The 13,780-nt window shown below is 39.3% G+C and overlaps 1 protein-coding gene across 2 annotated transcripts; it reads left to right on the top strand.

The window, feature by feature from the left end:
• The first annotated feature begins 1,834 nt into the window (after window positions 1-1,834).
• LOC124843092 (uncharacterized) lies at window positions 1,835-12,962 on the top strand. Of its 2 annotated transcripts, XM_088091974.1 has the most exons (3): window positions 1,835-2,414; window positions 4,868-6,263; window positions 12,755-12,962. In XM_088091974.1, the coding sequence occupies exons 2-3, from the start codon at window positions 5,282-5,284 to the stop codon at window positions 12,784-12,786; spliced, it is 1,014 nt and encodes a 337-aa protein (XP_087948100.1). In that variant the 5' UTR covers window positions 1,835-2,414; window positions 4,868-5,281; the 3' UTR covers window positions 12,787-12,962. The 2 variants fall into 2 exon arrangements, 1 of the variants encoding a protein (XP_087948100.1); XR_015779880.1 differs by lacking the exons at window positions 1,835-2,414; window positions 4,868-6,263 and adding an exon at window positions 9,904-10,301.
• The last annotated feature ends 818 nt before the right edge of the window (window positions 12,963-13,780 follow it).

Raw genomic sequence — 13,780 nt, 5'->3', positions numbered from 1 at the left:
CAGCCACCACAGTTCATTCATTTTGTGGGCATCGCCGTTGTCATCGCCCAATCCTCCTTGTTGTTATTCACCGTTTTGTCTTGTCTTGGCTTGGTATACCCCGACTCGTCCGGACTAGAATGATTACCGAGCTATGGTGGGTCTTGCACTCGTGGTGGCTTTATGAAACTTGGGCACTACTGCCTTACCACACTTACGAGGTTCATCACTCACCTTGGATCATACTGGAAGCACCCAAGACTAGGACCTTCTGCTACTCCACACCACATGGTTCAATCCTCTCTACATGAGAAGAAAGACCATTGGAGTTTCAGGATGACCCGCAAAATGTGGAACAAATTCCTCTAAGCACAGACATCTAATTACAAATCTGAACAGTCGAGATGACTTAATATGTCTTATGAACTATATACTAAAGTTTGGGCTCAATCTAACGGTAAATGAAATATATATGATGCGTTTACCATGATAACCTAACGACAAAAATATAGTGTTCATAAGATTTTTCAAACTTTCAAAATTTCTTTCTCACAACATAGACTTCCAATTATTAATCCGATCGGTCAAAATGTAGTAATATATCCTAAGAATCATATATATAATTTTCAAATTGATCCAACGGTCAAATAGGTCAAAATCTATATTTTACCAAGAGTACTCAGTAACAAAACTACATGGGTAATTAATTTACTCAAACATGTAAGATTTATTTCTCTAAGTACAAAGTTTTAATTAATGATCCGAATGGTCAAAGTGCAGAAATAGGTCTTAGCATTAATATATTAAAATTTTAGCTAAATCCAACTGTTAAAATAATTAAAAGAAAAGTTTTACCACAATAATTCGAAAATAAGACAATTATAATCATGAAAACTAAATTTATTCAAGTGAATAGATAACTACCATTACCAAAATTTTCACATGTTCACAACTCATATTCATAATCATAACATGTATAAAAATCATGTATAAGAAGGATTAACTCCACTACCTCTATTCCAGACGTAATCTCGTGCTCCGAATTTGTTCCCCGAAAACTTCCAGAATTTCCCCTTTGCAACTAGAATTTCCTCCAACTCTCTTCTCTCAAAAGTTTTCTAAATTTTTGGTGCAAGTTTTAGCCTTCCCCATGTTTGCTATTTATAGTCCAAAAATTTTACTATTCATCATTTTTTTAATATTATTTATTATTTTAATTTCACCACTTACATAATGGATTTACCACTTACATAATGGATTCACCACTTACATAATGGATTCCTTAATAATGACTTCAATTATGAATGTTTTCTCCATTATCAATATTTTTAATTTTATTTATTTATTATATATATATATGTTTTTTACAAAAAGGTAGAAAAGAGTTTGAACCCATCACCAAAATTTTCTACCAATTAAGCTACCAAAATTTCTTATTTAAATTTCACATTTTATAAACTTACTATATTTTGCATTCACAAAGAAATTTATTACTACTAGAAATAAAATTGTTACTATTAAGGTAAATATTTTTCATGGGTCTTACGTTACATTATGCATGCATTTTTATTAGAAGAATTGGGTGGTTGAATGATTGATTCTTTGGTGTGATGCATGCATTTTTATCGGCAGTACTAATTGCTTGAGCACTAGTAAAAAATAGAGTTTTTAAATCGCGTATTATGCCTTGGTTTTTGAAGACCCGAGACATATAAACACGCGGTGGCAGAAATGTAATTTTGAAGATACTATATGTCTCGGTTCTTTTAAACCCGTTTTTAAAAAAGGTATACTGTAAGACCCTAGAACCTCATGAACTTACCTAGTTGTAAAAAGTTTAAGTTATAATGTAAAAATAAAGTGCTGTCAGACTTGACATGGTTTACTATTTTAATTATAACTTTTTGTAGAAAATATCAATTTAGCTGATTCTTCTTTTATTGGATAGTAGACTCAAAGAGCTTCGATTTGAGTACTCATACGCGTATTTTCGACTTCGGTAAGGGGGTCAACCGGACTGTCAAAGTTGCGGTAAATTTTGCTGCTGGGGATTTGCGTGAGCAGTAAATTTTTTTGGATTGTAGGCAATGTGAGCTGGCTTGGCTGCGGTTCCTTTTGTGAGAATATTTTGGGGACCCTTTCAGACATTCCCTCCATGTTTTGGGGCTGGAAAGGAGTATGGGGCTTTGTTTTATTGAATTATCATTGCTAAATAACAATTCCATGGGTCCTTGTGTGTCTAGGAATCATTTCCTTTAATTCCAAAGCTGAATGAGTGTTTTGGACAGCAGAGAAAGGCCCTTAGCTAGAGTATTTCGAAATTTCTAAGTGTGCTAAGTGTGGAGGTTGTCTTGGCCTGTGAAAGAAGAGAGGGATTCCAAGAAACTAGAGTTCTACCAAGGTTGTGGAAGAGATCAAGTTAAAGTGTTCAAGAGGTAAGGGGGTTTAACTTGGGATATAACATAGTGTATGATGGGTAGAAGGTAACCATATAAAGTTGTTTCATGGTTTCTTCCTTGTGAGTTGAGATTAAATTTAACATGTTGAAGCATGTGTTTTCTTCTTGGTTGTGAGTTTTATGAGTTTTGAGTATAACATGAGTTTTGGACATAAAACGCAGAATCTAAAACTGAACTGTTGCGATTGTTCCCAGATTTATTTGAGACCCTTCCCGATATCCAAATTAGCCTTGTGAGTAGTCAAATTAAAGATAATTGAGTCTAGTTTTCAACAAAGAAAGAATCAACTCAATTGGAGTTCGGTAGAGAGAGTAATGAGCAAAACAGTAAGCAAAGGTCAAAACTGAGAAGACCAGAGAGTGGTCAACTTTTCCGCTTTTTAATAATTTTACTGCAGCTAGATCTGTAGTCCAAAAATTTAGATTTATATGTCCAAAGAAAGATATTTGAGTCTAGTTTCCAGGAAATCAAGAATCAACTCAATTGGAGTTCGGTAGAGAGAGTAATGAGCAAAACAGTAAGCAAAGGTCAAAGCTGAACATACCTGAGCGTGATTAATGTTTCCGCGTTTTAATGATGTTACTGCAGCTAGCCCTGTAGTCCAAAAATTTAGATTTATATGTCCAAGGAAAGATATTTGAGTCTAGTTTCCAACAAAGAAAGAATCAACTCAATTTGAGTTCGGTAGAGAGAGTAATGAGCAAAACAGTAAGCAAAGGTCAAAACTGAGAAGACCAGAGAGTGGTGAACTTTTCCGCTTTTTAATAATTTTACTGCATCTAGATCTGTAGTCCAAAAATTTAGATTTATATGTCCAAAGAAAGATATTTGAGTCTAGTTTCCAGTAAATCAAGAATCAACTCAATTGGAGTTCGGTAGAGAGAGTAATGAGCAAAAGAGTCATCAAAGGTCAAAGCTGAACATACCTGAGCGTGATGAATGTTTCCGAGATTTAATGATTTTACTGCAGCTAGCCCTGTAGTCCAAAAATTTAGATTTATATGTACAAAGAAAGATATTTGAGTCTAGTTTCCAGGAAATCAAGAATCAACTCAATTGGAGTTCGGTAGAGAGAGTAATGAGCAAAAGAGTCATCAAAGGTCAAAGCTGAACATACCTGAGCGTGATGAATGTTTCCGAGATTTAATGATTTTACTGCAGCTATCCCTGTAGTCCAAAAATTTAGATTTATATGTACAAAGAAAGATATTTGAGTCTAGTTTCCAGGAAATCAAGAATCAACTCAATTGGAGTTCGGTAGAGAGAGTAATGAGCAAAAGAGTCATCAAAGGTCAAAGCTGAACATACCTGAGCGTGATTAATGTTTCCGCGTTTTAATGATGTTACTGAAGCTAGCCCTGTAGTCCAAAAATTTAGATTTATATGTCCAAGGAAAGATATTTGAGTCTAGTTTCCAACAAAGCAAGAATCAACTTATATGGAGTTTGGTAGAGAGATTTATGAGTAAAACAGTCAGCAAAGGTTAAAACTGAGAAGACCAGAGCGTGGTGAAAGTTTCAGCTTTTTAATAATTTTACTGCAGCTAGATCTGTAGTCCAAAAATTTAGATTTATATGTCCAAAGAAAGATATTTGAGTTTAGTTTCCAATAAAAAAGAAATGAACTCATTTGAAGTTATGTACAGAGAATTATGAGTAAAATAACAAGAAAAGGTCAGTGTAGACAGCACTCAATTTTTAATCATTGGGAATACTTATCTACACTCTTTGGCCAAGAGTGTGGGTAAGAGGGTATTGAGAATTCTCTTCCATTGTTGGAAGAGGAAAGAATGAATTATGAGAATGAGAGGACTGAAAGAGATTGAGGTTTGAGTGTGATGGTGAAACTGTGAGAGCAAGCGTTCTGTCATTTCCTTAGAATTCTTGTCGAATCGATGGTGTTCGTATTGCGATACGATAGTGTGTTGAGTCTCTGCGGAGACTGAGATTCGAGTGTCACCCTTTCCTCGTGCGCGGGGACTAGAGGGGGTTGAATGTCTCGCCCAATGACTTCGGCTCGTGTGAGTATAGTGCTCGGTGGGTGCGCCTAACCGAAGTTTTTACTCGTAATTCCTTGAGAGGTCGGGGAGATAGGTCTGAAGTTGCGATGGAGGACGGCTCGAATCGCCCTGTTTTGCGAAACAGGTTTGATACGACAACATTCAAGGAAACAACAGAAGCTTGAGTAAATGATTGAGTTGTGAGCTTAATATTGTGATGTATTGTAATATTATGATCTTGATAGTCTGAGTGGTGATGGTCTGAGTTACGAGTTGAATATTGTGTTGTATTGTAAGGTTGTGACTAGGATAATCTAAGTTATGATATTTTGATATTTAAATTATATGCTATGTTAGGTTCCTCGTTACTCACCCTGAAATGTTGTGGTTGTGGTTTCCACCTATGATGATCGTACTTGTACGGGAGTAGATGGCGTTGCAGATGAGGCAGAGATGAAGTAGCACGACGAGAGTTATGGGAATGACTATGGGGGACTTATCATGTTTTAAGTAGTTTTATGTTTTTGAATATTGAATTTGATATTTGTAAGGTTTGAACTTTATGTTGTAAGACGCTTAAACTTTATGTTGTAAGACGCTTAAACTTTTGATGGTTTAGTTCCGCGATGTTAATTGAAAAAAAAAAAATTTTTGGCGTAAAAGTTTTGATTTTGTTATTTTTCTAGTGGCACCCTGATAAGGGGTGTTACATTTGTATCAGAGCCTAGGTTTAAAAAAAAAAAAAATCTTTGGGGCTTTTGGGGAGTGAGCTCGACTAGTACGCTGACGTAATTTTGATATTGCTCGTGTGGTTATTTTTCCCTGCTTATCTTTTGCATTATAAATGAAAAGGATGTCGGGACGACCAAGAAATCCTACTCCAGTAGATGTTACTGCAGAGCTGGCGCAAGCAATGCGGCAGATTGCTCAGGTTTTGCAAGCACAACAGGCACAACATGCTGAGCAGGCACCAAGGCCGAGAGTGGGTATGAACGACTTTTTACGTCACAGTCCTACAAAGTTCAATGGCAAGGCAACTCCAGATGAAGCAGATGACTGGATTTGTAACCTTGAGAAGATATTTGAAGCAATCGAGTGCACTGAGGGGCAGAAGTTAGTGTTTGCTACATATATGTTGGCAGGAGAAGCTGAGTACTGGTGGCGTGGGATGCGGAGGAGCATGGATACCCGAGGGGAAGTTGCTACTTGGGAAGACTTCAGAGCTAGATTCTTGGAGCGTTACTTTTCGGCTAGCGCTAAGCAGCAACGAGAGTCGCAGTTTCTGGCTCTTCAGCAGGGAAGTATGTCTGTTCAAGACTACAAGGAGAGATTTGAGTATTTGGCTCGTTTCTATACTCAGAATATGAGCGAGGATTGGAAGTGCAGAAGGTTTGAGCAAGGATTGCGCCACCATCTTTTGAAGGCACTTGTTCACTTGAAGATCAATGAATTTCCAGAGTTAGTGGAGCAGGCCACGATAGCTGAGAGGTTGGATGAGTCTGGGCGTGTGATGAGGAACCAGAAGGGAAGCTTTTCTTTGGGCAAGCCACAGAGGAAACTGTACGAGAGGCCACAACAATTTAGGCCGGGGTTGTTGAAGTGCTTTGAGTGTGGTGGAGATCACCTCCGAAGAAATTGTCCAAAGCTGAGTGACGTCAAGAAGGAGGCGCGAACGTGTTTCACATGTAATAAGCCTGGGCATATCTCTCTTTATTGCCCTCAGAAGAGGTCAACTGGTGGAACGCCTCAGAAGTCAGCTAATGGTGAAAAGCCGCAGGTTGCTGGCAGAGTGTTTGCCATGTCTGGAGTAGAAGCCGAGAAGTCAGGTAACCTCATACTTGATACTTGTTCCTTGTTTGGTAGAAATGTGCATGTTCTGTTCGATTCGGGTGCGACGCACTCGTTTATATCATTGTCGTGTGTTGAGAATCTTGGACTCTCTATGTTTGACTTGGGGTGCGAGCTTGTTGTCTCCACTCCAACATCCGGACAAGTTTCAACCAGTTCAATCTGCGTTGGGTGTCCGATCGAGGTGACGGGTCACAAGTCCAGAGTCAATTTGGTGTGCTTACCGCTTGAAGGTCTAGATGTGATCTTGGGGATGGATTGGTTAGCTGATAACCATGTTATGATTGATTGTGGACGTCAGAGAGTAGTCTTCCAAGAACCAGAGGGCATTAAAATGTCAACGTCAAAGGAAGTTGTTCAAGATCTCAAGAGTGGAGCTGTTTGCTTTATGTTGATAGTGAAAGAGCAGAAGAAGAGCATAGACGAGCAGATCAGTGGAATACCAGTAGTCGAGGAATATGCTGATGTTTTCCCTGAGGAGGTACCGGGTTTGCCACCGAGTCGTGAAGTGGACTTTGCAATAGATCTAATGCCGGGTACAGGGCCAATATCTGTAGCTCCATATCGTATGGCTCCAGCAGAGTTAGCAGAGTTGAAGAAGCAGATTGAAGATCTGTTAGAGAAGAAGTTCATCAGACCAAGTGTGTCTCCATGGGGTGCGCCGGTGTTGCTAGTGAAAAAGAAAGACGGAAGCTCAAGGTTATGTGTGGATTACCGGCAACTTAATAAAGTCACTATCAAAAACAAGTACCCGTTGCCAAGAATTGATGATTTGTTAGATCAGTTGAAAGGAGCTGGAGTGTTTTCAAAGATTGATCTACGGTCAGGATATCATCAAATTCTTGTCAAGCCTGATGATGTGCAGAAGACAGCGTTTCGTTCACGCTATGGGCACTATGAGTATGTTGTGATGCCTTTCGGTGTGACGAATGCTCCAGCTATATTCATGGATTACATGAATCGTATCTTTCGTTCTTGTTTGGATAAGTTTGTCGTTGTATTCATTGACGATATTCTTATCTACTCGAAGAACCGAGAGGAACATGCTGAACATCTACGGGTAGCGTTGGAGATTTTGAGGGAGCACCAGTTGTATGGAAAGCTGTCGAAATGTGAGTTTTGGTTGGATGAAGTTCAATTCCTTGGTCATGTGATATCTGCTCAAGGAATATCAGTCGATCCAGCCAAGGTTGAAGCTGTGTTGAACTGGGAGCGCCCTACATCGGTGACGGAGGTAAGGAGTTTTGTTGGACTAGCAGGTTACTATCGGAAATTTGTAGAGGGTTTCTCCAAGATAGTAGGTCCTCTGACTCAGTTGACGAGGAAGGACCAACCGTTTGTCTGGACTGATGAGTGTGAAGCAAGCTTTGAAGATATGAAGAAAAGATTGACAACCGCACCAGTGCTAATTATTCCAGATATAGACAAGGCGTTTGAGTTATATTGTGATGCATCATATCAAGGATTGGGATGCGTATTAATGCAAAATAGAAGACCAGTGGCATATTCTTCTCGCCAGTTGAGGATACACGAGCGGAATTATCCGACACATGACATTGAGTTAGCAGCTGTAGTGTTTGCATTGAAGACTTGGCGTCATTATTTGTTTGGAGCGAAGTTTCAGGTTTTCAGTGACCACAAAAGTTTGAAATACCTGTTTGATCAAAAAGAGTTGAACATGAGGCAGCGAAGGTGGATGGAATATCTGAAGGACTACGACTTTGAGTTGCTTTATCATCCAGGAAAGGCAAATGTCGTGGCGGATGCTCTAAGTAGAAAACGGATTCAGATGTCAGCTCTGATGATCAAAGAGTTAGAGCTGATAGAGAAGTTAAGGGACATGAATCTCGGTGTTATTTTGGGTCGGGATCACATGTGGTGTAGTCATCTCACAATTACGAGTAGTTTCTTGGAACAAGTGAAGTCAGAACAAGAAACTGATCCGGAGCTGCAACAAATTGTGGGGTTGTTAGGAACTGATCAAGCCAAAGATTTTGCTTTTTGCCGGAATGGTATTCTTCGATTTCAAGGAAGAGTGTGTGTGCCGGCAACAACAGAGTTACGAAAGTTGATATTGGAGGAAGGGCATAAGAGTAGTCTCAGTATACATCCAGGAATGACTAAGATGTATAAAGACCTAAAAGAATCTTTTTGGTGGAGCGGAATGAAGAAGGATGTTGCAGAGTTCGTAGCTTCCTGTTTGGTATGTCAGAAGGCAAAGATCGAACATCAAAGACCAGGTGGAATGTTACAGCAGCTGAATATTCCCCAGTGGAAATGGGACAGTATCTCGATGGACTTCGTAACTCACTTACCGAGGTCATCGAGGGGTCACGACTCCATATGGGTAATAGTTGATCGGTTGACGAAGAGTGCCCACTTTATATCCATCAATCAGAAGATGTCAATGGAGAAGTTAGTAGAGTTGTACATAAGAGAAATTGTAAGACTGCATGGTGTGCCAGATAACATTGTATCTGACCGGGATCCAAGGTTTACCTCGAGGTTCTGGCAACAGTTACAGGATGCTTTGGGTTCTCGGTTGAGGATGAGTTCAGCATATCACCCTCAAACAGATGGACAGACTGAAAGAACTATTCAGACATTAGAGGACTTGTTGAGGACTTGTGTTTTGGACCATCTTGGAGGTTGGAGTGAGATCTTACCATTAGTAGAGTTCACATATAACAACAGCTATCATTCTAGCATTGGGATGGCGCCTTTCGAAGCTTTGTATGGGCGAAGATGTCGAACTCCTCTTTGTTGGTTTCAAGATGGGGAAGCAATATCAGTAGGACCTGAGTTGTTGCAACAAACTACTGAAAAGGTGAAATTGATTCAAGAAAGAATGAGAGCAACACAAAGTAGGCAAAAGTCGTACGCTGATCGGAGAAGGAGGCCGCTTGAGTTCAATGAAGGTGACCATGTGTTTTTACGCGTGACGCCGATGGCAGGTGTGGGTAGGGCTATCAAGGCGAGGAAGTTGTCTCCTAAGTTTCTTGGTCCTTATGATATTCTTAGGCGGATTGGACCCGTAGCGTATGAGATAGCGTTACCACCGCAGTTGGCAAACCTGCATAACGTGTTTCACGTGTCTCAATTGAGGAAATACATTCCAGATCCTACTCATGTACTAGAAGTTGATGATATACAAGTTAATGAAGATCTTACAATCAAAGCTGGACCAATCAGAGTGTTGGAGGTGCAGACGAAAAATCTGAGGGGAAAGGAAATTCGCACAGTAAAGGTGTTGTGGAACGAGGAAACCCAAGAGATGACATGGGAGCTTGAAGAGTTTATGAGGAATGAGTACCCATTTCTGTTTTCGTAGTAGCCTTAATTTTCGAGGACGAAAATTTTTGGAGTAGGGGAGAATGTAAGACCCTAGAACCTCATGAACTTACCTAGTTGTAAAAAGTTTAAGTTATAATGTAAAAATAAAGTGCTGTCAGACTTGACATGGTTTACTATTTTAATTATAACTTTTTGTAGAAAATATCAATTTAGCTGATTCTTCTTTTATTGGATAGTAGACTCAAAGAGCTTCGATTTGAGTACTCATACGCGTATTTTCGACTTCGGTAAGGGGTCAACCGGACTGTCAAAGTTGCGGTAAATTTTGCTGCTGGGGATTTGCGTGAGCAGTAAATTTTTTTGGATTGTAGGCAATGTGAGCTGGCTTGGCTGCGGTTCCTTTTGTGAGAATATTTTGGGGACCCTTTCAGACATTCCCTCCATGTTTTGGGGCTGGAAAGGAGTATGGGGCTTTGTTTTATTGAATTATCATTGCTAAATAACAATTCCATGGGTCCTTGTGTGTCTAGGAATCATTTCCTTTAATTCCAAAGCTGAATGAGTGTTTTGGACAGCAGAGAAAGGCCCTTAGCTAGAGTATTTCGAAATTTCTAAGTGTGCTAAGTGTGGAGGTTGTCTTGGCCTGTGAAAGAAGAGAGGGATTCCAAGAAACTAGAGTTCTACCAAGGTTGTGGAAGAGATCAAGTTAAAGTGTTCAAGAGGTAAGGGGGTTTAACTTGGGATATAACATAGTGTATGATGGGTAGAAGGTAACCATATAAAGTTGTTTCATGGTTTCTTCCTTGTGAGTTGAGATTAAATTTAACATGTTGAAGCATGTGTTTTCTTCTTGGTTGTGAGTTTTATGAGTTTTGAGTATAACATGAGTTTTTGGACATAAAACGCAGAATCTAAAACTGAACTGTTGCGATTGTTCCCAGATTTATTTGAGACCCTTCCCGATATCCAAATTAGCCTTGTGAGTAGTCAAATTAAAGATAATTGAGTCTAGTTTTCAACAAAGAAAGAATCAACTCAATTGGAGTTCGGTAGAGAGAGTAATGAGCAAAACAGTAAGCAAAGGTCAAAACTGAGAAGACCAGAGAGTGGTCAACTTTTCCGCTTTTTAATAATTTTACTGCAGCTAGATCTGTAGTCCAAAAATTTAGATTTATATGTCCAAAGAAAGATATTTGAGTCTAGTTTCCAGGAAATCAAGAATCAACTCAATTGGAGTTCGGTAGAGAGAGTAATGAGCAAAACAGTAAGCAAAGGTCAAAGCTGAACATACCTGAGCGTGATTAATGTTTCCGCGTTTTAATGATGTTACTGCAGCTAGCCCTGTAGTCCAAAAATTTAGATTTATATGTCCAAGGAAAGATATTTGAGTCTAGTTTCCAACAAAGAAAGAATCAACTCAATTTGAGTTCGGTAGAGAGAGTAATGAGCAAAACAGTAAGCAAAGGTCAAAACTGAGAAGACCAGAGAGTGGTGAACTTTTCCGCTTTTTAATAATTTTACTGCATCTAGATCTGTAGTCCAAAAATTTAGATTTATATGTCCAAAGAAAGATATTTGAGTCTAGTTTCCAGGAATCAAGAATCAACTCAATTGGAGTTCGGTAGAGAGAGTAATGAGCAAAAGAGTCATCAAAGGTCAAAGCTGAACATACCTGAGCGTGATGAATGTTTCCGAGATTTAATGATTTTACTGCAGCTAGCCCTGTAGTCCAAAAATTTAGATTTATATGTACAAAGAAAGATATTTGAGTCTAGTTTCCAGGAAATCAAGAATCAACTCAATTGGAGTTCGGTAGAGAGAGTAATGAGCAAAAGAGTCATCAAAGGTCAAAGCTGAACATACCTGAGCGTGATGAATGTTTCCGAGATTTAATGATTTTACTGCAGCTATCCCTGTAGTCCAAAAATTTAGATTTATATGTACAAAGAAAGATATTTGAGTCTAGTTTCCAGGAAATCAAGAATCAACTCAATTGGAGTTCGGTAGAGAGAGTAATGAGCAAAAGAGTCATCAAAGGTCAAAGCTGAACATACCTGAGCGTGATTAATGTTTCCGCGTTTTAATGATGTTACTGAAGCTAGCCCTGTAGTCCAAAAATTTAGATTTATATGTCCAAGGAAAGATATTTGAGTCTAGTTTCCAACAAAGCAAGAATCAACTTATATGGAGTTTGGTAGAGAGATTTATGAGTAAAACAGTCAGCAAAGGTTAAAACTGAGAAGACCAGAGCGTGGTGAAAGTTTCAGCTTTTTAATAATTTTACTGCAGCTAGATCTGTAGTCCAAAAATTTAGATTTATATGTCCAAAGAAAGATATTTGAGTTTAGTTTCCAATAAAAAAGAAATGAACTCATTTGAAGTTATGTACAGAGAATTATGAGTAAAATAACAAGAAAAGGTCAGTGTAGACAGCACTCAATTTTTAATCATTGGGAATACTTATCTACACTCTTTGGCCAAGAGTGTGGGTAAGAGGGTATTGAGAATTCTCTTCCATTGTTGGAAGAGGAAAGAATGAATTATGAGAATGAGAGGACTGAAAGAGATTGAGGTTTGAGTGTGATGGTGAAACTGTGAGAGCAAGCGTTCTGTCATTTCCTTAGAATTCTTGTCGAATCGATGGTGTTCGTATTGCGATACGATAGTGTGTTGAGTCTCTGCGGAGACTGAGATTCGAGTGTCACCCTTTCCTCGTGCGCGGGGACTAGAGGGGGTTGAATGTCTCGCCCAATGACTTCGGCTCGTGTGAGTATAGTGCTCGGTGGGTGCGCCTAACCGAAGTTTTTACTCGTAATTCCTTGAGAGGTCGGGGAGATAGGTCTGAAGTTGCGATGGAGGACGGCTCGAATCGCCCTGTTTTGCGAAACAGGTTTGATACGACAACATTCAAGGAAACAACAGAAGCTTGAGTAAATGATTGAGTTGTGAGCTTAATATTGTGATGTATTGTAATATTATGATCTTGATAGTCTGAGTGGTGATGGTCTGAGTTACGAGTTGAATATTGTGTTGTATTGTAAGGTTGTGACTAGGATAATCTAAGTTATGATATTTTGATATTTAAATTATATGCTATGTTAGGTTCCTCGTTACTCACCCTGAAATGTTGTGGTTGTGGTTTCCACCTATGATGATCGTACTTGTACGGGAGTAGATGGCGTTGCAGATGAGGCAGAGATGAAGTAGCACGACGAGAGTTATGGGAATGACTATGGGGGACTTATCATGTTTTAAGTAGTTTTATGTTTTTGAATATTGAATTTGATATTTGTAAGGTTTGAACTTTATGTTGTAAGACGCTTAAACTTTATGTTGTAAGACGCTTAAACTTTTGATGGTTTAGTTCCGCGATGTTAATTGAAAAAAAAAAAATTTTTGGCGTAAAAGTTTTGATTTGTTATTTTTCTAGTGGCACCCTGATAAGGGGTGTTACATTTGTATCAGAGCCTAGGTTTAAAAAAAAAAAAAATCTTTGGGGCTTTTGGGGAGTGAGCTCGACTAGTACGCTGACGTAATTTTGATATTGCTCGTGTGGTTATTTTTCCCTGCTTATCTTTTGCATTATAAATGAAAAGGATGTCGGGACGACCAAGAAATCCTACTCCAGTAGATGTTACTGCAGAGCTGGCGCAAGCAATGCGGCAGATTGCTCAGGTTTTGCAAGCACAACAGGCACAACATGCTGAGCAGGCACCAAGGCCGAGAGTGGGTATGAACGACTTTTTACGTCACAGTCCTACAAAGTTCAATGGCAAGGCAACTCCAGATGAAGCAGATGACTGGATTTGTAACCTTGAGAAGATATTTGAAGCAATCGAGTGCACTGAGGGGCAGAAGTTAGTGTTTGCTACATATATGTTGGCAGGAGAAGCTGAGTACTGGTGGCGTGGGATGCGGAGGAGCATGGATACCCGAGGGGAAGTTGCTACTTGGGAAGACTTCAGAGCTAGATTCTTGGAGCGTTACTTTTCGGCTAGCGCTAAGCAGCAACGAGAGTCGCAGTTTCTGGCTCTTCAGCAGGGAAGTATGTCTGTTCAAGACTACAAGGAGAGATTTGAGTATTTGGCTCGTTTCTATACTCAGAATATGAGCGAGGATTGGAAGTGCAGAAGGTTTGAGCAAGGATTGCGCCACCATCTTTTGAAGGCACTTGTTCACTTGAAGATCAATGAATTTCCAG

Source organism: Vigna umbellata, chromosome 5 (assembly GCF_029865625.1).
Source record: "Vigna umbellata cultivar VRB3 chromosome 5, Vumbellata_1.0, whole genome shotgun sequence".
In the NCBI taxonomy this organism is placed as follows: Eukaryota; Viridiplantae; Streptophyta; class Magnoliopsida; order Fabales; family Fabaceae; genus Vigna; species Vigna umbellata.
The sequence above is the reverse complement of the archived record's forward strand: the minus strand, read 5'-3'. Positions and strand labels throughout refer to the sequence as shown.